Source organism: Suillus paluster, assembly GCF_016628075.1.
Source record: "Suillus paluster strain FC165 chromosome Unknown EDB91scaffold_130, whole genome shotgun sequence".
In the NCBI taxonomy this organism is placed as follows: domain Eukaryota; kingdom Fungi; phylum Basidiomycota; class Agaricomycetes; order Boletales; family Suillaceae; genus Suillus; species Suillus paluster.
This window is the reverse complement of record NW_024537690.1, coordinates 35,399-60,671: the sequence shown is the minus strand read 5'-3', so window position 1 is coordinate 60,671 and position 25,273 is coordinate 35,399. Positions and strand designations below refer to the sequence as shown.

The 25,273-nt window shown below is 47.7% G+C and overlaps 6 protein-coding genes across 6 annotated transcripts; 3 read left to right on the top strand and 3 right to left on the bottom strand.

The window, feature by feature from the left end:
- Positions 1-407: 407 nt before the first annotated feature.
- Positions 408-2,981, bottom strand: EDB91DRAFT_1170745 (glycoside hydrolase family 5 protein). Its single transcript, XM_041320187.1, is given in 14 exon segments — positions 408-649; positions 703-800; positions 849-889; positions 940-1,020; positions 1,081-1,187; positions 1,239-1,458; positions 1,508-1,740; positions 1,791-1,907; positions 1,962-2,119; positions 2,162-2,165; positions 2,183-2,435; positions 2,489-2,616; positions 2,671-2,840; positions 2,934-2,981. The coding sequence occupies 13 exon segments, from the start codon at positions 2,805-2,807 to the stop codon at positions 583-585; spliced, it is 1,644 nt and encodes a 547-aa protein (XP_041170510.1). The 5' UTR covers positions 2,808-2,840; positions 2,934-2,981; the 3' UTR covers positions 408-582.
- Positions 2,982-3,809: 828 nt separating this feature from the next.
- On the top strand, positions 3,810-6,742 carry EDB91DRAFT_1170737 (uncharacterized protein). The gene is made up of 11 exons (XM_041320186.1): positions 3,810-3,936; positions 3,987-4,319; positions 4,372-4,577; positions 4,633-4,818; positions 4,873-5,003; positions 5,069-5,200; positions 5,249-5,554; positions 5,604-5,732; positions 5,785-6,161; positions 6,248-6,338; positions 6,361-6,742. The coding sequence occupies exons 2-11, from the start codon at positions 4,296-4,298 to the stop codon at positions 6,597-6,599; spliced, it is 1,821 nt and encodes a 606-aa protein (XP_041170509.1). The 5' UTR covers positions 3,810-3,936; positions 3,987-4,295; the 3' UTR covers positions 6,600-6,742.
- A 1,945-nt stretch (positions 6,743-8,687) lies between these two features.
- On the top strand, positions 8,688-10,137 carry EDB91DRAFT_1062780 (UBC-like protein; the record flags this gene model as incomplete). Its single annotated transcript, XM_041314554.1, has 8 exons — positions 8,688-8,714; positions 8,766-8,847; positions 8,901-8,914; positions 8,971-9,063; positions 9,127-9,201; positions 9,253-9,281; positions 9,451-9,595; positions 9,763-10,137. The coding sequence occupies 8 exons, from the start codon at positions 8,688-8,690 to the stop codon at positions 10,135-10,137; spliced, it is 840 nt and encodes a 279-aa protein (XP_041170508.1).
- Positions 10,138-10,258: 121 nt separating this feature from the next.
- On the bottom strand, positions 10,259-11,293 carry EDB91DRAFT_140487 (thymidylate kinase). The gene is made up of 3 exons (XM_041326200.1): positions 11,069-11,293; positions 10,901-11,009; positions 10,259-10,834 (listed from the first exon to the last, which is right to left on the bottom strand). The coding sequence occupies exons 1-3, from the start codon at positions 11,211-11,213 to the stop codon at positions 10,408-10,410; spliced, it is 681 nt and encodes a 226-aa protein (XP_041170507.1). The 5' UTR covers positions 11,214-11,293; the 3' UTR covers positions 10,259-10,407.
- Positions 11,294-12,997: 1,704 nt separating this feature from the next.
- Positions 12,998-14,306, bottom strand: EDB91DRAFT_140268 (quinon protein alcohol dehydrogenase-like superfamily). The gene is made up of 2 exons (XM_041326198.1): positions 13,182-14,306; positions 12,998-13,125 (listed from the first exon to the last, which is right to left on the bottom strand). Exons 1-2 carry the CDS (start codon positions 14,214-14,216, stop codon positions 13,078-13,080), a joined length of 1,083 nt encoding a protein of 360 aa, XP_041170506.1. The 5' UTR covers positions 14,217-14,306; the 3' UTR covers positions 12,998-13,077.
- A 2,558-nt stretch (positions 14,307-16,864) lies between these two features.
- Positions 16,865-20,145, top strand: EDB91DRAFT_140289 (uncharacterized protein). Its single transcript, XM_041326199.1, has 5 exons — positions 16,865-17,339; positions 17,388-19,380; positions 19,428-19,657; positions 19,707-19,889; positions 19,942-20,145. The coding sequence occupies exons 1-5, from the start codon at positions 17,091-17,093 to the stop codon at positions 20,023-20,025; spliced, it is 2,739 nt and encodes a 912-aa protein (XP_041170505.1). The 5' UTR covers positions 16,865-17,090; the 3' UTR covers positions 20,026-20,145.
- Positions 20,146-25,273: the final 5,128 nt, after the last annotated feature.

Below are 25,273 nucleotides of genomic sequence, written 5' to 3'. Positions count from 1 at the left end.
AGGACTGGTAACAATGGCTGTCTCAGGCTAGAGCAAATCCAGGGTCAAAAACGGATCCGGACCCGTAAGGTTCCACCAGCAGGTATTGCCAGCCAGATCAGTAATAGGCAAGGGAGCTATTTTCAGAGCTACACTTTTCGGTCATGAAACAATGTGTAAATTCTAACGGGCAGAGTTGACGACGACGACGGCAAAAAGTAACTATATTAACTACCTACATGTGCATTGTGCAGTGATGCACACTGATAGGCTTCTAGTTCCCTGCCAAGCCAGCCCTCCCAGACAATCCACCGTTTACATAAGCAGCGGCCTCGACGACACCAGACGCCCCGATCAAATCTCGCTACAGTCTCGTTTTACCGTTACTTAGCTTTAAGGAAGCCACTAACAAAATCTAGTAATCACACCCAAACTAATCCAAATAATGTGTCCAATCTGACTCAACCTCGAGGACGCACGTATCAAATGCGGGAAACAGATGGCCGATATATATATAAAACAACAGTGTCCTTAGAGCAAAGGAATCAAGACAAAAAGGAAGAAAAAGAAGTCCTTCACTAAACAAGCACTTCATTACAGTCCTCAAGAATCTCCAGCCATCGCCTGCGCGTGCTGCTTCAGGATTTGTTGAACGGCTGTATTGTTGGCACTACAAGCATCAATCAGTTGGGGTGTCTACTGATGTCATAAGGGAATGCGTACATGGAGTAACCATCATTAGGCGACACCCCCATCGTCGAGGAGTTGGTTGTGTCTAACTGGGTGGCAGCGCTTGACTGGGTAATGCCGGTGGAGCCCCACTACAACAACCGTCAGTCGAATTCATCACAAGGAAGGGAAATATTGACCTGGTACTGCATTATGCCTGCCAACCCAGCGCTGTTGCCCACTACATGAGAGTTTAGTATAGTTGGACATTGTCACTTGGTTTTAACGTACTGTCCAAAAACGAGCTGTAACCCTGTTGTTGCTGCGTGCTATTAGCAAAATTTGTCGTCGCGTTGGTAACGGCCATGACCGCTGCAGGGATGAGAACGTGAGTTCATTACTGTTGACAGAGTTGAAATGCGACAACACTACCTGTACTGGATACGTAAGGGGCATAAGTCATGTTGAACGGGACGAAGTTGTTCAAATTGTCTTGAGTGACTAGACCGAAGCCGTTGAGGACAACAGGCTTCCCAACACTGAAAGAAATAGGAATCAGTCACCGTCTGATACATGCAACTTTAACTGACGCGTTGGCAGATTGAGCCGATTGCTGGATCCACGCAAGACCCGAGTTAATTTTGTTTTGGACAGGGCCAAGGTTTGGGTCATCGGGACCGTACGAATCCTGGTCTGGAAATATTTGGAAGGAACCGAAGCCTATGTTGGGGATATTAAGGATGTCCTGGCTGTCAACACCAGATGAACCATCCATTGTGGAGTCGATCGAGCTGGAGACTTCTCGTGTTGCTGAAAAATGATCAGAAAATTTGTAGTTCGATGACATAAACCAAAGTACCTGTAGATACCCAGTGACCCCTTATCATGACCCCGTCTTCCTTCAGGGTTCCTGCACGCTTAGCGGCTGCCCGATTGCGGCGTCTCGACTCAGCACGCTGCTTCGTGACCTGCTCGTTTGTTAAAGGAGTGACACTGCTGCGCTTCTTGCCAGGTGCGGGAGATGGCGCAGCTGAAGCTGTTGGTGTAATTGGGTACAACTTCGGACAGTCTGCGCACTGGAATCCAGATGTTCTAGAAAAATTGAGAACCACAACCCTAAAGCGATATCGTATAAGACCTACCCGGCGGAGACGATGTGGTTGGGATCGAGGGACGCAATAAATTCGGCCATCGTAGCGTGCCACTTCGTGATGGTTTGTGTAGTGCATGTTGCACTAGTGGGCATAGTCGAGTTGCATCTATAGATGGTGAATGAACGTTCTAAAAGCGGTAAATAGCCGAGAGTGGATTACCTGGCATCATTCGCAAGCTCCCAGCTGAACACAGCAGGGCTGTTGACATAGCGTAATACGATCTGCTTAGTGTAATTCTGGAAGGCGGTCAATATTTTGTTGTTCGTGAAAAAGTCGTCGTGATTCTGAAGTGCGAACTGGCGGACATAGAGATCCATCCCGCCTGTAAGAGTGGCAATTTGTCTAAAGTTTGATTGAACACCAAGTGTAATGTTGGCTTACCATAGTCATTGGAAAGAGTGTTACGCGGCAGAGTAACAGACGCAAGCAACTGAGACGAGGAATTACCGGTGGTTGTGTTAGGTCTCGGGTTCCAGTTATTCGTCAGTGACATAATGACGTATAGTCCTTGCTGTTCTGCCATTTGAACGACTGTATCGAGTTTCTGAAGCCCAGTCGGTCCGTCGTTGATCGTGGTAGTGCCATTTTGTACCAATTGAAACCACGTTCCACTCTCCGGAATGGTTTCTACGTCTGTCAATCACGTTACCATACTGTAAAACTCAGTAGACAGGCAATGAACGGACCGTTGAATGCCCAAATCCTGATGACCTTGATCCCGGTATCGGAGATGTTCTTCAGGACATTCCAGATGTCATCATTCGATTCCAACGTCGGCAGCCAGTACAAGTTGGTCCCAATGAATCTAAGCGAGCTGTTGGTGCAATGCGTTTGCACTCCACGTACTGATAAAAGCGATTGTTCTTACCTTCCGTTGGTAGAAAATCCATCTGTACTAGAGCTCACGAAAGAGCTGTTACCTTTCTTGGTGAACGTCCTTGAGGAAGCTGCAGCCAGACATGAGCAGATCGAGGTTAAAAGCCAAAAGTACAGTAAAAGGTGCATGATAACAACTGCTCGGAAAGAACGGAGGAAGGAGACTAGTACTCACTCGAACGTCCGTCCAAGTTTATAAAACCCTTTAGCTGGGTTGCGCATGTAGGCAGCTTGAAGGCACGGCATGACAATTGTACAAGCGCCAAATGAAAAGACCCCGTTCGCTTCCACCCGGGCGTTAATTGGAAGGAAGACAATGCATGTTCCTGTGTTGGAAAAAAAACAGTAAGCGCAAGTACGCAATATAAGTTATGACATGCACAGGAGACTCGGGCGTCTTCTACTAGGCGTGTCGCTTCCACCTTATCTTCATATAGAGATCATACCTGCCACCCTGTGCATGCCGGAACCATGGTCAGTGACTTGCACATCTGTTTACTGAGCATTGATGGCTCCATGCGCCGTCCCGAGTAGGACTCAAGTCTAAGGGCCAGCTCCGAGCTCCCAGGAACTGTCAGAGTGTGGGCCGTGACACAGAGCACTTTCTGTGTGCGGGTCGAGGAATTACAGCCTCACCATTGTCAAACTAGTGTGTGTAGTACATTTCCCTCACCTGGTTGACTCTGCCCTAGTAGTTTGGCGCCGGCAGCCCCACGCATCGATGATCATGATCCAGAGAAGAACCAAAGTGACTGAGTGCAGTACTTATGTAACGAGATGCGACTCAGAGGGTCAGGGAGGAACTTATCTGCATCCGAGTCGGTTAGGACGTAATCTATAATTGAAGTTTATGTAGCGGTCACGACTCACGAAAACTGCCCCCTCCCCTCCCTAAATTACTAATCCAGTGTCTTCCTTCTATCGGATCTGCCTCCCTGCCAGAAATTTACAGATCGATTCTTTTCATCGCACCTCTTGGGCCCGGGTACCGCCTTCGTACAGCACGCCGGAAAACATGAGGAGACACGACCAACCTACCACCGCTTTCTCGGCGCGCGTCTATTGATACACGATAACACGGGTGCACGCCTTCTGACTAGGAAAGAAGAAACAAAGTTCAACTAATTTGAAGTTCAAGCGCTTATTCGAATATGGAAGAAATGAGGCCAAACGTAAAGAGGGAAACAAGTAGACTGTGAGCTCAATTATGAAATGCCAATATTGTCGACTTGACGTTACGACCTCGGGCAAACAGGTGGTAAGCAGCCGCTTTTCATTATGTTTGTTGCGTACAGAGAAAATAACTAGACCTCATTCGCTTCATTGCTCCATGGTTGAAGAGTTTACCCACAAGGGGGACCCTGAGCAGCATACTGGGCATACGTACTAGTGCTCCAAAAGGGTGGTAAGCAGCCTCTTTAATTCTGCGAGGAAGTCGCTTCGTTGCTTCCGAGCGCCTCTTCATAGGTGGCAGGAGCCTGGTGTATCGTATTAGACCTAATATGCTCCATTGCTTCTCGCCTGCTGTGGTACACATGCACTGAGCTTGTAGCGCCCAACTGCGAGACTTAAGATTGACAGATACACCCACCTCCATACCGCACTTCTAGCTTGCAAATGGCCTCTATAAACCTCAAAATCGTGAGCCACTTCCATTGTTCCTCAGGACCTTGTTGATCAGGTTTTCTCGCAGCACTTCAGTCCCACTCAGCTGCTTCTCTTGACTATCTTTGCTCAGACCGTGATCCTGGGCTTTGCATGGGGCTTCACCGGAGCACTCGTATTCGGAACCGTTCTCGTCTTACCTGATCATATCGTCCATCTGATCGTAGAGTATCCGACCGTGTTGACCTTGATAGTTACGCTGATCTCAACTGCCTTGTCGATCATCACTTCGATGTGCGACCTCCTCTATATGTGAAGTCTGACGTCTTAACCTCCTGTTATTGCACAGGCTCTTCACATATGCTGTGAAAGAAGCGCTTCGGCATCACCTCGCACTCTCAGGGCCGATTACACTGTTCAAGCTTCGCGCTGCAATAGCGCTAACTGGACCGACCAAGGCATGGCGATGGAAATACCTGAAGCTGTCGGTCCTCACACTGGCAGTTTATGCGGTGATCACATTTCTGAGCTCGAGGTCTGCACTATTTTCAATGGCCCCAGCTGAGCTTCTTGACACTGTTTTGCACAGTTGGAGCACTTTACTCCTGCCTACCATTGTTCGTTGGCCTGTGCCAATGTCCGGAACGGAACTTGACTTGGGATCCATCGCATTTGCAAACCAGCTGAGCGTGGACCTTAATACCCCGCAAGGGAATGGTGGTATGTAAATGCTTCATTTTCAACGGGACAGCAACGGTGGGGGTGCTCACGAGGAGCAATTTCAGTGCAAGCTCCTGCGTTCGAAACTATCAATGTCTTGACTCTTCTCAGTGGTATTGCTGCGGTTAACGTTGAAGGAGGCATGCAAACGAGTAGTATTTTCAGCTTCAACGGAGTTTCGTACAATCGGTCGACTGGTGAGTACTCTGCAGTTAAAGATCATCGGCTGATTTGAAACTTGAAAGGTGGAATTCTTCCTGCGATCGAGGAATACTCTGGAGCATCAAATCTGCCTTCTGGAGTTGGCTTGGCGTTCTCTGGGGGACGAGTACCAGTCAATTCCATTTTTGACTGGGAGCGCCACTGGGGCGAGGCAGGCACTCACGGCATTGCGAAGAACTACACTGTTACACAACAAGGTGTCACAGCAGATGTTACATGCCAACCGATGAACCACAGCAAAAATTCATTCAGTACTTTCTCAACACCGACGCAAGGACCGTTGAATAACTCGTTCTTGACGTGGGAAACCGTTGCAAATTGTTCAGGAAGTGCGTTCATCTTTGCCATTGGACTCGTCCGCCATCTTATCAGCTTAAGATGTAAACTCGCTACCCTACTTCACCGCCGGCAACGCGAGTGGTCAGATGGACCCCGCATCCACGGGATTTCTACCCGTTGTTGTATGCCCCAGCCCACAATCGACATCATTCAACGCATATAACTTTGGTATGGTTCTTGCTACATTCCGACTCGTATCTTGCGAGTAATGTCCTTGCAGGTGTTTTTATGTCTGGCTTGTACAAGTATGACTTCCTGCCAACGATTGTTTGCGAGGTCGTTCCCTACCTGACTACAGTCAACGTCACTTATAATGGAGGCATCATATTTGTCGAACGGGTTGCTACATCTTCTGGCTTGACAGAGAGTCCAACTTTTCCTTTATCCCAGTACATCGCGACTGTGATGGCTTATCAAGCGGGGACCAACCAAGCCCTGACGAAGAATACAATTGGCGACTTTTTGACCGCGTACGACAACGGCGATGTATCAGATATGTACAGGGAACTGGTGACTGTCTCCGCTCCCCTTGCATCGACATGGCTGATTACGTTACAGGAAGATTACTGGCGCGGTATCACGGAGTTCGCCTCTACTGTAAGTGATCTTCATACCTTCCATGAATATTATTAAAACCTGCATCTAGCAACTTCGCTCCGGGTACACTGCGGGAAACATTTCAGTCGGATATGACCCGATCAACGAGTGGTATGATGTATATCACGACCTACGGCTGGCGAAGCCATAGCCGTACATTTATCTATCTGCCTTGTGGTGATCACCATGGTCTGGGGAGCTACCATGTTGGCAGCCTTGTACAGCATCACCCAAGAAAGATACTCTCCCTCCGATCGATCTTTCGACTTTTTTGACCCCCTTTATCTCATCACCGCCGCGTCTGGCGGAGGACTCGAAGGACAGCTTCGTGAACTTGATATAAGCCAGACAGACAAAATAGAGGACCTCATAGTTCAGTTTGGTGATGTATTCAACAAAGAGGGAAAGAGGAACGGCAAGAAACTGGTCAGTGGGTGATATGATGGTTTTCTGAGGGCTTGGCACAGGTTGCAGTCTCCTTGATATCGTTTGTAGTGATCGAATCACCTAGATTTTTTGCATGTAATAGTGTCATTGTACTATGTATAGTCTTTATTCAATTGCCGTACAGTAGTTTCCTGGTGTTTGCAACTCGGGCGCGGAATTCGACGTTTGTCATCTCAGGTCGACGTAGCGAGTCTAGTTGTCTGCGAGGTGCTTGACACTGATCTAAAGCTCAGACGTTTTTCCACTTCTCTCTTTGGCATTTAAATCGTGCTTCCTGGCCATCCAGCACTTCCATATATACTGAGTGCTCAAAGTTATATGAACGTTGCGGTATGTTCCTACCCAGTTGACGAGGTTGAATTGCGACCATAGTAATGTGCAGTGCACCCAAACGAGAAAAATTCGAACCACGGTAGTACTCTGCTGCTACCTCAAGACACGATAATAGTTACACAATATGCGGTCAACTCGATGCTCCTAGTGGATGCTCTCACGTACTTACATATTAAAATAGAATTGTTGGATCAGTTCGTGGTGGCGTCAACAACTCGGCTGCTCCCAGTCATGTGGAGATGGCAATCCCATATAAGATATGAACTTGCAAAAACAGTCACAAAGACTGGCTGGAACCTCAAGTCCCTTCCGTGGAAGGACAGTGCAGTTCCCACTGGGTTGGTTCCGGAGCATCTTATGATCACCCGAGAAGTAGGCTAGGATAAGACTAGATCACTCAAACAAGTTAACACGTTCGCTATATGAGTCAATTATTGGAGAGCGAACTCGTGAGGTAATCGATGGATTGATGGATCATCGCGGCATTTGCGCGATTAGATGGATGATGGTGGGCAGTGGTAGATCCAATCAATGATCATCCACCTCAGGAAAGAAAGTGAGCCGAGAAAACGGACATCGTGTTTGAGAAAATGCCAACAAGACCATACACACCGAAAGTATAAAGGACCCTCCTCGCATCGTTCGTAATTCAGCACAAATCTAAAGACCTTTAACAATAACCCAACATCAAACCATCCAATATGTTCACGGTACGCCGATTTCTTGCAGGCACTTCGCTGTCTAATCTTGCTTTCGCAGGTCGCTGAAGTCCCTGTTTCTCACAACGACAAACCTGCCTGTGGGTGCGGCGACGCGTAAGTGACTGTGTCTTTGGTTCGTATGCACGTAGTCTGATTCAGAATATGCAGATGCCAATGCAAGCCGGGAGAGTGCAAGTGCTAAGCACTTCCTGCCATGTATCAATTCAGTGGTGTTCCTTCGGAATTCATGTATACTGGTTTTACCAATGAAGGAGAGGTGTACAGTTTGAACGTTGTTAAATCGAATTTTGTGGTGATGTCATAGCACGAAGTTGCAAGTAGCGAGGCTGCTTTGTGCGAGCTGAACGCTGTATAACGATGATACTCGTCAAGTATGCCAGGCCTGCGAGTTGGCCAGGGGATACCCGGATGCAATGTCGTCTTCATGAAACATCGGCCACAGAGAGCGGCAGAAAGCCTGGGCCCTGTTACAAAATGTGTACAACAGTTTGATAGGATCAACTATTAAGCAATCGGGAAGAGATTTTACTGGCCTGGCATATTCCTGACCCCCATATCAAGCCACTAAATCTTCATGACGTAGTATATGAGTATTACACCATATAAATCTCTTTTCTTCAAAGCGCACCAATGATGTCCGCGGCATTTCCATGACTCCTACAAATGCCACATAGGAACGCCACTTGGGTAGTGGTCGTCAGGCACAAATCTGCAAGGGCCACGTACGGACCTTTGCGTCAGTTTCCTATTTGTGCGAAGAAGCAGGGCATAGACACCAAGTTAGAGCCTGTTAGAGGTGTTAAAGGTTGCCAGCTGGCACAGGGTAAGTTATACATGCGAATCACAAGTTCACAACCAGTCAAAAACCTGCTGTTATAACCTTAACCCTGGCAAAGGGAGATTGTTCGGGATATTTGCACTTATTTGTTGTGTGTGCCGAGTGGTTTGCCAGCCAGTATAAGCCGCCCGCAGGCTCTCATCCACGACTCCTCCACTCTCCACAGCCCCCATCGACCCCGCAATCATGGCAAGTAAAGCAGCCCACAAACGTGTACGAGTCCAAATTTACCTTTGAAGATGTCGCTGATAAGTCCAAATTCAGCTTGCCAAGGAGTATGTGAGCATGCAGAAAGAGCCGCCCCCATTTGTTTGGGCTACACCGGATGAAAAGAATATCTTGACTTGTGAGTTTCGATCTCCTCCATACAAAAGCATACCTTTGAAGTGTTTTATACAGGGAATTACCTTATCGTGCGTAATTTGAGTGGCCTGGGCCACTATTATTGTTGAACGCTTGTGTTGTCCAGCGCGGCCCTCCTGATTCGCCTTTTACTGGCGGAGAGTACCACGGCGTACTCATTTTCCCTGCGGAATATCCATTCAAGCCTCCGGGTATCAAGGTATGCTCTCTTGGCTTTCACGATCATTATCTTCAACGATTTATGATGAATATGATGCAATAGATGTTCACCCCTTCCGGCCGATTCCAACCAGACAAAAAGATTTGTTTCTCCATGTCTGATTTCCATCCCGGTACTGTGCGTCCTGTTCAACTATTTCAAAAGTCATCATCACTAAGTCGTCATTAGTGGAATCCCGCCTGGAGTGTCGCCACGATGTGAGTGCCATATAGTTTAATTTTCAACGACCCGGTCTCTTTTTCTTCTCCGAGTATCGACATAATTGATAACAATTGTGATATTTGATGCTCACGATCGTCGTCTTTTTTGTTTACCGACTCTGGCCGTCATACCCGCTCGGGCGCTTACTCATCAAGATACATTTAGACTCACAGGATTATTATCGTTCATGCTCTCTGATGAGATGACCACCGGCTCAGTGACGTCTTCAGATGGCCATAAACGAGCCTATGCTGCGCGCAGTCACTCCCATAACTTGAACCAACCAAGATTCAGAGAAGCTTTCCCAGATGTGAGTGTCATATCCCAAATCTCTTCTCCATAATGCGAGAAGCCCGACAGGGGCATGATTACCGCTTCATTCGGATCAGGGTGTCATATCCAGCATCCTGAAAGCCATTCGTTTCCACTGTTGTCAACTTGTGCCTGAGTTGCTGATCACTTCCGCACTTTCCGCAGTACTGTACGGATACGCTTCGAGACCTACCAAATATGGGTGAACGGGAGCGAGGGAAACCAGATACGGCGGTCACGCCCACTTCACCCATGACGAATAACCCTAGTCCGTTTTCTCCCTCTATCTCACGATCTACCACAGCGACACATCCGTCGCAGGTGTGTGATAGACGACCGGTGGCACAGGCTCCCGCCACCACGACGACGTCAAATGCGAGCGATGTCGTAAGTAATAGTAGCTTGGCATCTACAAACAAGCCAACAACGACGCCGCAGGGGTGGACAGGGCCGTTGCGACAGGTTTTATGGGAGAAGTGGAGATGGGGAGTGCTGATTGCGTTCGCGGTCATTGTCTCGCGGCTATCGTCGAGCCCTTGACATATATCGGGGGCTGGGAGCTACACTGTGCCATAACTTTTCTTCTTTCGCATTTTTCTTCATGATTGGATAACAATTAAAGATATGGACCAATTGTATCATGTATGTATGTCGGATACATACTCATCACACCTTTATGTTTCATCATTGAAGTAATAACCCGACTTTTCACCTGCTATTTCTAACTTCATCAGATGTCAGCGCCCACTCGTAAAATTCGCTCGTATTTTCCTGTCTCCGCATCTTACGATACTCTACAAGGCAGTGTGTTCAACTCCCGCCCCCCAGTGTTGTTTCCCAGAGTTTACTGATGGGTCCATCAACCACACTGACGAGCGGCTGAACCGCTCTCCAAAGCTCTTCCGCAACTTCTTCTTTGCTCTTCCCTGCATCAATCTCCACCCACTTTCCCTTGCCCTCTTCTCGCATTGCCTGTCCAATTTTATCAAATACCTGCCTCACGCCTTTCTGTACTTCCTCTTTCTCATACCTCTCCAACCCATACCCACCCCTCGCGGCTGCGACTTTTGGACTGATGTTGAGGAATAGGGTAATGTCTGGCGCAGGGAGTCCGACCTCGGGAGCGCGACACCATTCATACGGTAGTCCCTTACGAGCTGAAAACGCGATACCAGAGAATGCATATCGGTCAGCGAGGACGGTGGTCCCTTCTGCTAGATGAGCTGTTATCATGGATCTGTGTCCAAATAAATAGAAATAGCGTCATGGAACGACACATGGAAAAGATAGTGAATGTGCGCACGCAAGTTCCCAGCGGTTAGCAGAGAAGAGCAGGTGGATAGCACGGTCGTCCAGCTCGGACTCGGAACGGAGGTACGCGTCAATCATTTTCCCTATGGCTGTCGTGCGATCTGGGGGTAGATATGTATTGAGTGTGATATTTGCGGCGAGGACATGGATTAGAATGTACCAGGGAATTTGAGCAGGACTACCTTTGGTATTGTGCCATCTTGCGAGTCCTGCAGGCGTTCGTGGAGGAGAGAGGCTTGAGTGCTTTTCCCGGATCTGTCTAATCCTTCTATGACGATGAATGCACCGCGCTTTGAGTTCGACATGAGTACTGTTGTGGTGATTCTTAAGTCGTGTCAGACGCGTCGTGTACGCGTTTGGATCGCGATATCAGTGATAAGATTAGATCGAGAATGTAGCGCCGCATCGCCACAACCAACACCACCGATAACAATCACGTACTAAGGGCGAAAAACGATAGATATGCGTTGGTCTGCAGACCTGCATGCATGAGTATTAATGTGCGTATTGGTGATCGATAGGTAGCTATGGTATTGGTATTTTTTTATTCACCAGTACTTCGAATGATCGCGACAGCACAAATATTGATGCAAGGATTGTATTTATGGGATCGATTACATAGTTGCTTTGACGGCCGGTTGACTGCAATCGGTGGTCGGTAGCATGGTATCAGAGCTTACCACGACAATAGAAAGTCGTCGTACACCGCTCGCACAGCCCATATATTTGTGTTTAATCGGACAGAGATCGAAATCGAGAACTATGCGTAGACAACCAATGAAGAGGCGACACTGGTACAAAGTCTGGGAATCGCAGTACTTGGCAGTCCAATTCGAGTGGAGGGATGGAAGGAACATGTACAAGCTCTTGATCGGAGGTGGTCAGAAGGTGAACTTCGATGAAGCGACGGTGAATGGCACACATCGAACGGTGTGTATAAGCATTGTAGTAGATATCCGCCAGTATATGATACAATTACAAACGATATAGATACTACCAAGGTGCAAATGAAAACGACTCGAGAATCTCTGTGTTTCAAACTGCATCTTGCCGCGAATGCAGCATCTAGTGCACTTTTCTCTTACTGGAGCTTGAGAGCTGAGTGAAGTGCGGTTGAGGATTGTAGAAGGGGTGACATTACTGGATACTTACCAGCGAACCAAGCACATAAGCTGGCCTTCGCAGAGTCATCACTTTTCTCCACTACGGATTGGCACGACTCGATGGCTGCCCCAATTCTACATGCCTTAAAGAGTGCATGACAATGTTGCTGGTTCGCGGTTTGCCACAAGGACTTGAGGTCCCAGCCGAACAACTGCAAACAATAGCAGTTCAGTATGAAAAGGATATCCAGTACAACATATCAACGTACCACGGTGAATTCCTCATACATAGAATGAATTTCCAATTTATAAAAGAAAGCACTAGCGTTGACAGCAGCAGCAAAGTGGTCCACAGCTTCGTTGTGGCGCGCGCCATCCAAGGCAATGTTTCCCAGTTGGACGCGTAGATAAGCCTGATGTGCGAAGGGAAAAAACATCAGTGCCAGCACGCGAACCTGCCAGTGGGCATGTTCGAGTGCATGATACTCACTTCTACGATACGACAAGCAAGAGGATCGGCATTCGGACACATATACAGCTCTTCGACGCGCTGCATTGCCTCTTCATGTTCATTCGCATTGAACAGCGCGATGGTCTGAAAATCGCAATGAAGTATGGAATACGTAAGAAAGATATTACATGCCTTGATGAAGAAAAGTAGATGATCAGTCTTTACATCTCCATTCGTGAATAAGGACGCGAGGTCAAATGATATCCTCGCGACCCGGACGTGCTTTTTTGCGCAGAGGGCAATGCCCTTGGACATATGCCCTACCAACGAGGGTTGAATGCTGAGGGACTATGTCACCATCGAAGTTAGCTCTCGTAAGGTGGCCATGATGGGACAGTCTATCTCGCCTTAATTGCGTCACGAAGTGCGTGGTCCCAGGCGCCTTTTCGCGCCATAACAAAAGCGCGATTTGCATAGGAGGTGTGATCGCCGGCACCATCGTCGATCTCTATATTTAGCACCTTTTCAGCGGCAAGCCAGTTCCCAGTTATACACGCATTGCGGATTGTCGAGTTAATAGCGAGGACCTGTGTGAAGCATGTTCTCGTTGCGTGATCAGAGTGGAAGGAGGGAGCATGCCTTGAAATCAGAGTAGGCTTGAGCCTTGACATAAAAAGATACTGAGATCACGAAGAGGCGAGAAAATGAAAATGAACTACCTGATGTGTCACCTGCTCCTTCATGAGACCATCCTTTGTACCACCCTCTGACAAGGCGTCCTCGGATGCTGACCACTGTGAGATCTTCTTATCCGCACCTCCGCTGAGGATGTGCTTGTCATCTGCGGAGAAGGCGACGCAGTGCACCTCACCAGTGTGCCTGAATATGGCGATGGTTCGTCGATCTGAGAGCCGCCAGAGACGGACATGATTGTCATGAGATGCGGAGGCAAGGAGAGTGCCGTTAGAGTTCAGGGAAATGGCGCGGATCGTCTTGAAATGGCCCTTAAGCTTCAAGGGATCACCGATCTGCTTTGAGGTCGACCATTTATCCCACTCTCGTATGGTGGGATCAGCCCCTCCGCCCGCTGAGAGAAGGCGTGTACCATCGGGCGTCCACGCGAGTGAGTAGTTGTATCCTTCATGGATTGTTCTTTGGCACTCAACTCGGAAGCGGCTCGAAGAATAGTAGTTGTCGTGCAATGTGCCGGAATGAGAAGTGTAGTAAATCTGAATATTGTGCTCTGTTGCAATTGCAAGAAGAGACTCCGACTGTGATGGCGAATACCGAACACAGCGGACGAATGTATTTTCACCACAAAATATTGGATACCCATCATACGGCTGCCATGGTGTTGTGCTCCACAGCATCGTCGTAGAGTCTGATGATGATCCACTGGCCAGTACTTCGCCATCTGGAGAGAAATCCAGCGATAATATCCAACCGGTGTGGGCTCTGAAAGTTCGGGCGAGAGGTTCGCCAGTTTCTCCATCCCATGCAATGAGTTCTCCGTTGGTATCACCGCTTGCTATAAATCGCCCATCCCGTGATACCGCCAATGCCTGTACCCTCTCGCGATGTCCCTCCATCTTCTTCAACATTACACCTGTCGTTAAGTCCCACAGACGAAGCATCTTGTCGTCAGAACATGTGACCATACATCGTTTATCAGAGAAAACTGCGACTGCAGATACACGTGCTTCATGATCTTCAAAGACTCGAACTGGTATGGTGTGTGGAATGAGCTGTGCCATTTGCTGGAGGTTGACGTATGGAGCACGATTGAGTTGGACTTGGTGGGGAGCTTGTGGGTATCTAGCTCAAAGTCGCAAAGATACATGTACTGGAGCTTTTTTTATGTCATAGCATCAATTTCTCACTAGACGCCCATCAGACATGAGATTGTTATCATAAGCACCTTGATGACGATCTAAGCGACTGAGCTCATCAGTCCAACTCGTGTCACCGCAGCTTTCCGGATGGGCTGATCGCATGACCCACAATCACTGCAAAACACTATCGAATATGGGATGAATGAACCCAGGCCTTCGACGATTCAGAAATCAAATACATACCAATATTTAAGCGTGGAGCCGAGTAAAGTTATTCTGACCGCTGTCATTTCAGGATTCCGCACGGTAGATAGGAAGACAAGTCACACCAAACTAGTACCGTGTGGAGTAGTGCGGGTCGAGGAGCACACTGCTAATCGACAACTGTTGAACAACGTCGATCAACGTCGATCAAGTTGATTTAAACATGATTCACCTGATTCACTATGCGCTGCTCCCTTATGTTTCAATATTAAATCGATGACCATGTACGTGGTATTCCACATGTTGAACTTCCGTTCCTTGGAACACTCTCAGTGGGGCTGATCTCTTCTGTGATCGGCGTTATAGGTACGTGTAGCCTGGTGTGATTTGCCATTTGCAGATGCAATGAACCGAGACAAGTAGGATGCTACCCGAACCGCACTGAGTCAAGCTCCTGAAGAACTGAGAGGTGTCGTGTACTGCAATACAATGAAAGAAGTGTAGCCATGCCCTATGGAGCGTAGGGCAATAAACAAGAATTTTGAAACTGTAGCGGAGCCAATGATGGAGTGCAGGTGAGCCATGGAAAAATACTAAGTAGACGAGACAACAGAAAATGACCATGAAGCCCTGAAGTATGTTGCTTCCCTAATGCTGAACATCGGTGTGCTCGACAGACATGCAACAAACCCAAACCATAAAACGAACGCGCCACCCAACGTCTCTTATAGTGAGATAAGGACGCGAGGTTGTTCCTATCGAGGTGCGAGTGGCTGGTGGAAGTGTCGTGGATGTCATGACCGCAGCAGGCAGCAGGCTGCGGCTGCGACGATAAGGGTTGGCTCTGAGTTGCTCCGTTGTGTTGTTGCACTGTATGAGAATTGGGAGGTCGAGAGGAGCGGGCAGCTGTCTTCTTCCTCGCGTGATAGTCCCTCTGCGTGAAAATGAGTCAGTGATAAAGAAGCGGTAAGGAACAAAATAACGTACAGGCTTGCCCGCTGTGCATGGGACTTCGACTACTGGTAGCTCTCGCAACTCGATATGTGATCTATCTCGTCTGCGTACTAGCACGTCACGTACGAAATTTCGAGCCTAGCTGAGAGGGCGGGATCGGGGTTGGGCGCTGTCCCCATTTTCCACGTGTGGATGGGAGCGGCGGTCGCGCCAGAATGAGGGTAAGCGACCGAGGAGAGATTGATGTTGGGCACCGGTGTGTCGCCCATAGGAGTGGTATGGAGGACGGCGCGAAGTCGAGAACTGAAAACAGACTGCTGAAGCGGAACCGATAAATTATAGATATTGGTCACGCACATCGGCATCGTAAAAAAACCCTTGGGGTATGCAACGAGTATCTTCGATGTCCGGGGCTCGTCGTCGTCGTGTAGCATCAACCTAGGATGTAGATGCTCAAATTCATGCAAAGTGTCAAGGAATACGTAACATACATCTATGGATGGCTTGTTGACAGCGTTCTGTGATGAAAAAACCAGTGAGTAAGGCTGTCGAAGAGACCAGGTCACCAGATGCAACATACCACCTGAAAGGACTCGTTGTCAATGTTATTGGGGATGAAATGTATGCAAGCTTACATTGTCTATCAGAAGGTGACCGAGGCTGGTTTCTCTGACAATAGCAGAGACATCCCATGTGTATATATGGTGGTCCTTGCAGCCAATGGCGAGGAAGTTGCCATTTGCAGAGAAGGCAAGTACGTAGCTGGATTTAGTCAAGCAACAAGTTCTCACCTGCATTAGCTGAGGAGACAAAGACCGGAGGTACCAGCATTAGCAGTCTGCCGTGGAACCCGTGCACAAACCCGTGCACGGCTTCTGGAGATGGAGCGCCTCAAGACCGATGATCTACTGGTGGATAATGTGCCTCACGATGATAAAAAGCTTCTGGATCAGGACTGGCGCCTCAATAATCAGCAGCTGTCTGAAGGAGAGTGCGCGTGAGGCCAGACTCGACCTAGATAACAGGATTTGGAAGAGTCAGCTCGATTTGGCGGACACATGGATCACAATTGGTCGCACAGACGCCGAAATCTCCAGCAGACGACGTCTCATACTCCGTCTGCGAGCTCATCTGGACTGGGAAAGAGGCAGGCTATTCCAAGACAAAGACTCTCATGCTAGCTGAGCGGGAGACAGAACAGGCACAGCAAGAGGCCAAATTGAACAAGTTGAAAGCATTGAGAGCCTGCATGGGTTAGAACAATGTACTTTAGAGCATACAATAGGAATTGGAAACTTGTGATGTTGAACACATACAAAAATTACTAGTATGCCAGAGTTATTGATTGGCACATGGCATATGACATGACCACGGCATGTCGGTAGCGAAAATTGTGGGAATCTAAGACAAATCGTGATCCGTTTGAATGACCAACTCAAAATCAGATAGCGTGAGGGCACCACTAGACCCCTGTTGCGACCTCCCGCAAATAATTAAGTGGTCCTTCCAGAGGCAGCGTGCTCACACTCTGCTGTCGCTAGGGGTTATGTGAACTCAACGAGTCGGAGTTGAAATTTACTTCCGACTGTGAACGATTGAACCCCCACTCCCCCCACAAGCTCCCATCAGACGACGTACATGCCTTACCTAAACTCCTCTATCGATCCAACTAGCCTTGGTTTCCTCGCTATTCTCCTCGGAGGTAGCAGAGCACACTGCCTTCAAGTTCAATCATTCCCTGAAGAGGTCGATAGAGACTGGGATGGTTTAGGCATCCTTCAATCCAGAAGCAACATCGAGAGACTTGTCGTCAATGACAAGCTTCGCGCAAGTCTCTGTTCCCTCCTTCATATAGTGAACGAAGAAGCCCCAGGAGATTCCTGGACGGTGATTACTTCCTGCTGCCTTCCATTCGTATCCGCTAATTACCCACAGGATCTCGTTGATAACGATGTGGAAGAAGACGCCTGGGATGTTATACGCTTCTCTGGTCGCGCTGCGGATGGTTCTAAACGTACTATCAAACTCTGGAGTCTGGATCACATCCTTCAGGCCTTGAACGATCCTGCCCCACATCTCATCAAGGTTGCTTCATTCCGAAACGTGCCTTGCTGTCCTCGTTTCCATCCGAGATTGGGATGGACGGCCCTGGTTCATCAACCTCGGCGTGCAGCAGGGGGTTTATCCATATTACAAGATCGAGATATCTTCCTGTTGAAGAACCCATCGACAACGACAAAGTCTCTTCGGTATGCAGTCTTGGGAGTCACCTGCGATTTGCTCCTCACATCGGTTCTGCTATTCCACACCTCCTCTCACCGATTTCTCGATCCCCCACGTAGTCGACTTCTAGTGAAGTGGCTTGGTCAAGACCCTCTCCTTAATCCCGACGCTCTAGACGAAGTAATCAAATCTATCTATAAGTCGGAGACGTATTATCCTACTCTTCGCAAAAATTTGGAGAATGAGATGAGTCGGTTAATTTGTCTCGGCGCAGGTGTCTCGCAAAAGTCGGATTCCGAGGCCGATGACGAAACCTCTATCCAGATATCGGGAACATTGTTGGTTCTGGGTGAACATAATGACATACAAGGACCCTATAACCGATTCCTATTTGAAGTCCCTCCTACTTTCATCCAATCGAATGACAACACTCCCCTTATCCCCGTTGTCACCAACCCACCGGACCTAGGTTCCGGAGAATTCGAGTTTACTTCCGAGAAAAAAGAGGAGCTGACGATCTCCAGCCCCTTCTCTTCGAATTCACAATCATACTTCACGCATATTAGGACAAAAGGCGGTACTGAATGGACAAATGCCTTCGTCAAAGTGTCATCGGCGGCTTCCATAAAATGGGAGCGCAAGATGCTGACTGTGCTAAGCACTCATATCTCCCCTGGCATGCTTCAAAATCTCTTGGCATACAATGCCGATCTCAATTCACTTGTTATGACCAGAATTCCTGGGAAAACCTTGAATGACTTCCGTCTTGAATATGCGATGACGAGGAATTGTGAAGATTTTTCTTTCAAGTCTTCGCGAGATGCCCTTAGCTGGTTTGTGGATATCGAGATTCGTCGTGCGTATGAATGTGGCTCGCTGTACTCGGTCGGCAAGGACTTGGCCGACGCTCCAGAAGGACTAGACTCTCCAATACACAAGTTCTATTACGACCGTCTTCACAATGATGTCAAATTCACTAAACATTACTACCCAACCACCCCCGGGTTCAGCGGAGACAACGCAGTACAGTTTGATGATTTCATTGCTCTTCCTTGGAAAATCGATGGCGTGGAGTATCCCCCGCTTCAGGAGTCCTTCAGGAAGGCAGAACGGATTCTCGATCCTCATGGTCAAATTTTACCAAAACTGTGGGCCTGTTTGGGACTAGGAGATAGTCACGGAGGAAACGTGATGATTTCGCCGAAGAAACAGGATCCAGCGATTTATTTCATAGACTACGAAGCTGCCGGACATCATAGTCCTTTCTTAGATCTCGCGAAACCGCTTTACCTCGACGGGTTCTTCTCCGTTATGTATCACGATATCACTTCCAAATCCTCCGACCCCACTTCTGAACGCGCTCCGGTTTCGTGGAGGATCGATGACGGCAAGGTTTGCATCGACTTGGATGCACCGCTGAGTGATCTGGACAAAGTCATATGTTTCATGAAGTTGGAATATACCCTTAAACCTCTTCTCGAGTACACTGCCTGGAATTTGGAAGAGCAGATGGAGTCTGCCGGGAACGTTTTGTCAGCCGCTCTGTTATGCTGCGCGCTCTTGACGAGGGACTTCTCCCGGCACCCCGATTCGTTCTTCTTGAACTGTGCTGTTGGTATCTTGCTGTATAACGACCTAAAAGGCTCACTCAAACGGTTCTGTGGGTGGGATAATTGGCCTTGCGTCATGGAGACATCTGTCAATGGTGAGCGTTGCTCATCTTTCTTTTAGCAGATTCTGAAGCGCAGCCAGACAAAGAACTAACATCATTCGGTGGTGGAGGCTTCTCTCTCACACCCGAGCAGTTCGATACTCAGCTCTTCAGCATTTTATTCAATAAAGTCGACCTTGAACCGGATTCGGTATTCCTTAAACGATTAGATGACACACTGCGTTTGCATAAGAAGTTCTCGAAGGATTCCAACGAGTCCTCGGCTGTTGTCATTCAAAGAATAGGTGGTGCGCGGAGAACGGGAATTAGGGTAATGCACCGTTTGAAAGTATTTTGGCCTAGACTCACCTTCGTGTTAGGTTGCCCCACATACTTGTATCCGTGAAAGCATCTTTGCGGAGCCCAGAATTGATCATCACTTCCAGTATCAGGAGGTGCAGGAGACCCGCCGCTCACGTCCATACAGAATGACTTTGGTTGATCTTGGATGTTGTATGGGAACTGATCTAAGGAAGTTGGTCGTGGATGGTTTCCCAGTACTGGTACGGCTCACTTGTCGAATCGTGTGCTCAGATGCTTATTTAGATGCCCTAGGACATCATGGGGCTCGATATCGAGAACCGTGAGTTTCGTGTCTTTTACAAATTCTTTATTAATATGACGCTCAGGATTCTTTGACATCGGGCGTCTCATGTACAACGAAGGGGACACACCTTCCATCAAGTTTAAGCAGACCGATGCCCTTGATCCTCTATTCTGTGAACGCAACGCCAGTTTGGAAAGCAAGTTCGATTTTGTGCACTCAGCAAATGTCGTACATCTCTTCCAGACTGAGGGGCAACTAGCATTCATACGGTCAATGGCCTTTCTAGCTAAACCTGGTGGACTTATGTGGGGTCGTCAAGTCGGGTTGGCCAATGGACCAGATGGTGCGAAGTACAAGCACGAAGAAGGAAAGGGTACTCGGTTCACAGCTGGCGAGTTTAAGGAGCTCATATTGGATGCTACGGGATGGCGTGAAGAGGATATCATATATCGCTCTGAGTTGGTCGCGTACAGCGAGCTACGAATAGCGAAGCCTGGCAAGAATTGGGTGCTACAGTGGTCAGTGAGGGTGCCCTTCGATAAAACGCCGGGAGCTCGTCGAATTACTGAGTTGGTTGAATAAATAATCGAACGAAATCATTAAAATGTACATTCTCTGCCTAGCTATGTACATATTTGTAGAACAGGATTGACTCTTTGTTCCAATGATGATGCACTTAGTAGTAGTACTCACGATAAAATTTAAACCATTGAACAAACTCATTAAAGCTTCAAAAAGCTCGCTAAAGTCTTCAACAAACTCGGCCAGAAAGCCAGAAAGACACACGGCACAGCGGCATCAGAGCGGACTTGGAAACAACACTTAGTCAAATTATGAGGCATGTATCTACACAAAAATATATAGATGTAGCTAGGTATTTAATGAGCGAGAAAAAACGAAAAATAAATGCATGATGGTGAGGTCAAAAATAGGGCACGAGAGCAGGAGCAGTGGGAAAAGCAGGAGTGGAAGCAGCGGGAGGAGCAGAAGGAGCAGAAGGAACAGGAGCAGCAGGTACTAGCAGGTGAGGATCAATTTGTGAATCAGTGGATGGATGGCTAGGAGGAGCAACATGAGGGGGGGGCTGAGCCCTGGTGGCACCCCTGGTATGCATGGAGGGGCCACTGTAAATGTGGCAAACATAGATGGCGGTAATGGGGAGGAGAATGCTTCTTGATAGCTGGTAAATGGAGGAAATGCCATGCCTGACCCAAGTCCCTGCAACAAAAATCAGTGGTGAGAGGGGCAGAAAAATGACTCACATTTGCATCCTCAACCTCCCATCCAGCGCCATATTATCCCTCCCCACTATCCACCTGCAGGATTGTGCTGGGAAGGTGCAAGGGGAGGGCAAGATTTGAGCTACAGAATGCATGGAGGTCTGAGGGACACAGATGCCAGCTGGTGCTAACTGTGGTGGAGATTTAAAACTCCAATTTAAACTCTGACCAATCAGTTGGATATTGGGTGTACTGATAAGAAAATACCCCCCTCCCAAGTCACAGCCATGCCTCATCAGTTCACACGTAAAGACCTCCTTCATACCATTGATCAGGCTTCATTGGCATTAGCCAACTCACAATATTTGAATATACTCCTAGATGACCAGGACACAGACTCTGACTCTGATACCAACTCAGACTCACTTTATACTTCAGATGGTGAAGATCTGACTTTTGCCTCCCCATCCCCCATATCCTCAATGTCCCTGATGTCCCCTATGTCCCCTGTGTCCCCAATGTCCCACCTTTTGGGCCTCAGTTCCAGCTACAGTGACACATCTGATGACTCGGATGACTCAGATGATGTCACTGTGCATTATGACCTGGCTCCAGCACACTATTGCTGCTCTTCATGATGAGGTTGAGAGGGCCCATATATTCCACAAGCCTGACCAGCCTCCTCCTCGAGCACCTCAGCTACATATGCTGGTTCACCACGAGGAACACCTGCCCTCATTTGTTTCACCAGAAACTCTGTGTCAATCCAGAAATATTTGATGATATCCTTGACCAGATCTCTGATCATCCTATCTTCCACAACCAGTCCAACAATCCTCAGCTCCCAGTCTCCATCCAGGTGACCATTTTTCTAAATTGTGCAGGCCACTATGACAATGCCATTTCACTTGAGGATGTTGCACAATGGGCAGGGTGTAAGTGTCAGGTCAGTCATCAATTGCACTAACCATAGTGATGGTTGCATTGCTCGAGGAGCATGATCAGTTTATCTTCTTCCCAGAAGATAACTCTGAGGATACTGAGCTGGCTCGGCAGTTTGCTGAGACACGAACCTGTCCGGAGTGGAGGGGTGGCTATCTAGCCATTGATGGCTTGACTATGGATCTTTTCACCAAACCTGCCTATTTTGGTGAAACATTTTATGATAGGAAATCCAAGTATTCCCTTGGCTGTCAGGTAATGTGTTTTTATTTATTTTTCATGGATAGTGTTAGAGACTGTGCTCGGACAGGGAAGCAGAGGGGTTGGGGCTTGGCTTCAGCTCTTGAACTGTGTCCTTAGTTGAGTACGTGCCCCGAATTTGGAGTGGATCCAACAATGTCCAACAATAGGACAAGTGGACTGCTTTGGTCCACTTTGGTGGGTTGGGAAGTAAGTGCTGCTAGCAGTAATCCGACTAGGAGCAGAGTGGAGGAGGTGGAGGAAGTTTATTGGGACGGAGGGGAGCAAGGGGATTGATTGGTGGAGTCGGAGAGGTAAGAGTGAATACTTAGAGCGTGGCTCTAAGTCAGAGCGGAGGGTCGGAGGCGACAACAAGGTAAACTTGTGTCCAGAGAGGGAGCAAAGTCCTACTGGAGAATTCCCACTAGTAGAGACAGCGGGAAGACAAGTAATATTAAGACTGGGGAGTAGCTAAGTACAGGATATGTTTTTATATACTTCTATGTAGGAGGCAGTGACTAGTTAGTCCTTGGTATGAGGCTATGTACCAAGTATACAATTTGTAAGTAGACACAGGTGAAAAACATAAGTCGGGGTGGATATCAATATGTACGTGTTGGATCAGTTAGTTGAGTGGCTATTGGAAGTACTGGTGATCCGGGGAGTAAGTACTATGTGTAAATGGGGAAAGTATATACCTAAATGGGGAAAGGAGTTTTTCAGTAGAATGGATGATGTGGAAGGCAACCAACGAGGCAGTCGAGCGGAGCTGTAGGAGTGGATGCAGGAGCCAACTGGGACGAGTGGAGGGTGGATGGAGTGGAGGTGGTAGGAGAGTGGGGGAAGTATGATGTTGGGTGGAGCAGATATCAATAAGTGGAGCAGTCGGATCAGGTATATGACACAAGCTCATATTATTGCATTCACCAAGGGAAGTGATCTTTATGAAAGGACAACTGGTTCAATTTTATTATAGCAGTGCACACAATACACTCAAAGCAAAACACAAACTGTTGCTGAAATGGTTGCCTCCCCATTGCATCACTGAAAGGTTATGCAACTTGTACCATTTAGAGACCACACAAGGAGAACCACTAACAGGCAAGTTCCATGCAAGATGGTTAAGAGTGTTCATCCTGAGTGAAGGCACAAAGTTAGAAAAAGAGCAGAAAGAAAGAGAAGCACAAACAACACAAGAAGAGGAAGAGGAAGAACAGGACAAAGAAGAGCAGCAGATAAACAAAGAAAATCAAATAAAGGGCAGAGAATGAGAGTATGAAGAAGATGAAGAGGACAAAGAGGACAAAGATGAAGAGGAAGACAATGGGGAGTAGAAGAAGCAGGAGGTCGTGACACAGTCATCACTGTTTTAAAGGGGGGCACTTGGAGTAGGGGACCCCTAGGGAGGAGGTCAGGGTGCAGAGGTGTTTGGCAGTGTTTAGAGTGCAGCCAGGGGGTTAGACAGAGTCTCGGGAGCAGTAGGAGATCATCACTTCATTGTAGAGTCCAGTGTATGCATACAGCAAAGCCCACTCCAGCATTATGGTCAACTTTGACACACTGAAATGTTGATATTTGACACACTTGACAAATCCATTTTCAATGTTTCTGGAAAATGGCACAATCTCACATTTCATTAGTTTGTGGTGTAGAAGATCGATCATGCAGGTGGAATGGAGGACACAATCGTGAGGTTGGTAAGCAGTGACATCATGAAAAACCTTAGGGTATTACAGAAAACTTCCCTTAATTCACAGTGGTAATTTTTCCTGATGAGGTCTGCTGCCATAGAGCAAATCTCGCTCTCCTCCCTACCTTTGGATTTTCCAGGTCACCTCAAAAGCCTTGTTCAACAATACATCCTTCTTTCAAAATGTAAACGAAATCAGTAGCTTCAATTTGAGATAAATCATGTGTGATAACAATAGTACTAGTTTTGCCCATGTGTGTGAGCGCTTTGAAAACCGGTAGGAACAACTGCATCCAGTGTGGATGTTGCTTCATAAGCAGACTAAAAACAGAGAAGGAGGCTAGGTAAAGCTAGGCAATACTCAGAATAGGTAGTGTAGGTGAGGTGGAAGAGTAAGAAACAGGCCTCATTTATCGAAAGATTTCCCAGGAGTGAGCCATTGCAAGTAAGATAGGGCTCATACAAACACTACCAACATCATGTGATGTAAATAGTCACACTGCAACAATTTTGAGGGAGAAAAGCGTGACATTGGCATATTTCATAGGCTACACAACACTAAACAAAAATCAGTCTCCGGGCATAGCAATACAGACAATGCCCCCACTGTTCAAACAGCTTGTCTGACAAGAGAGAAATAAGAACACCTTCAATGATGACTAAGCTATGCACATTGTCTGAACATACCAAACCAGGTTATGTGCAACAATTTGAAGTTGCCAGGAATGGGCAAACGGACCCGCACAGACTTGGCCAGGAAGGCCAATCTAATCAAAGCACTTGAGAAGAAGAGGAAGATCATTGACAATGACAAACAGAATGCAGTGAGTACTTACATATAGACAGAAATAGCTGCAGTAGTGATGAGAATCTTCTGATCAGGATTCTGCTGAATCTGGGTCTCCAAGTCTGCAAGAGCCTGAGGGTAGTTCAGTTGAGAATTGCCACCCACCCATGGCCCCACCATCCTCTAAAGATGCATTTGATGAGCTCAATGAAGACTCTGCTGATGATGTGGACTTGGAGACTCTGAGTCTGAAGAGCCACAGAGCCACACTCTTGACAGTGAGCCAAGAGAAGGCCATGAGCACCTTCCACCCCACCTGAGTGGCACCATCAATATTACTAATTAGTAATTATGTCAGGTACCTTATCCCTGTTACTAAGTAGTAGAGCGTAGCTATGATCTACTACACCAGCAAATATACCAGCAAACCAGCAGTACCTTGGGGGACACTCACCTTCCTC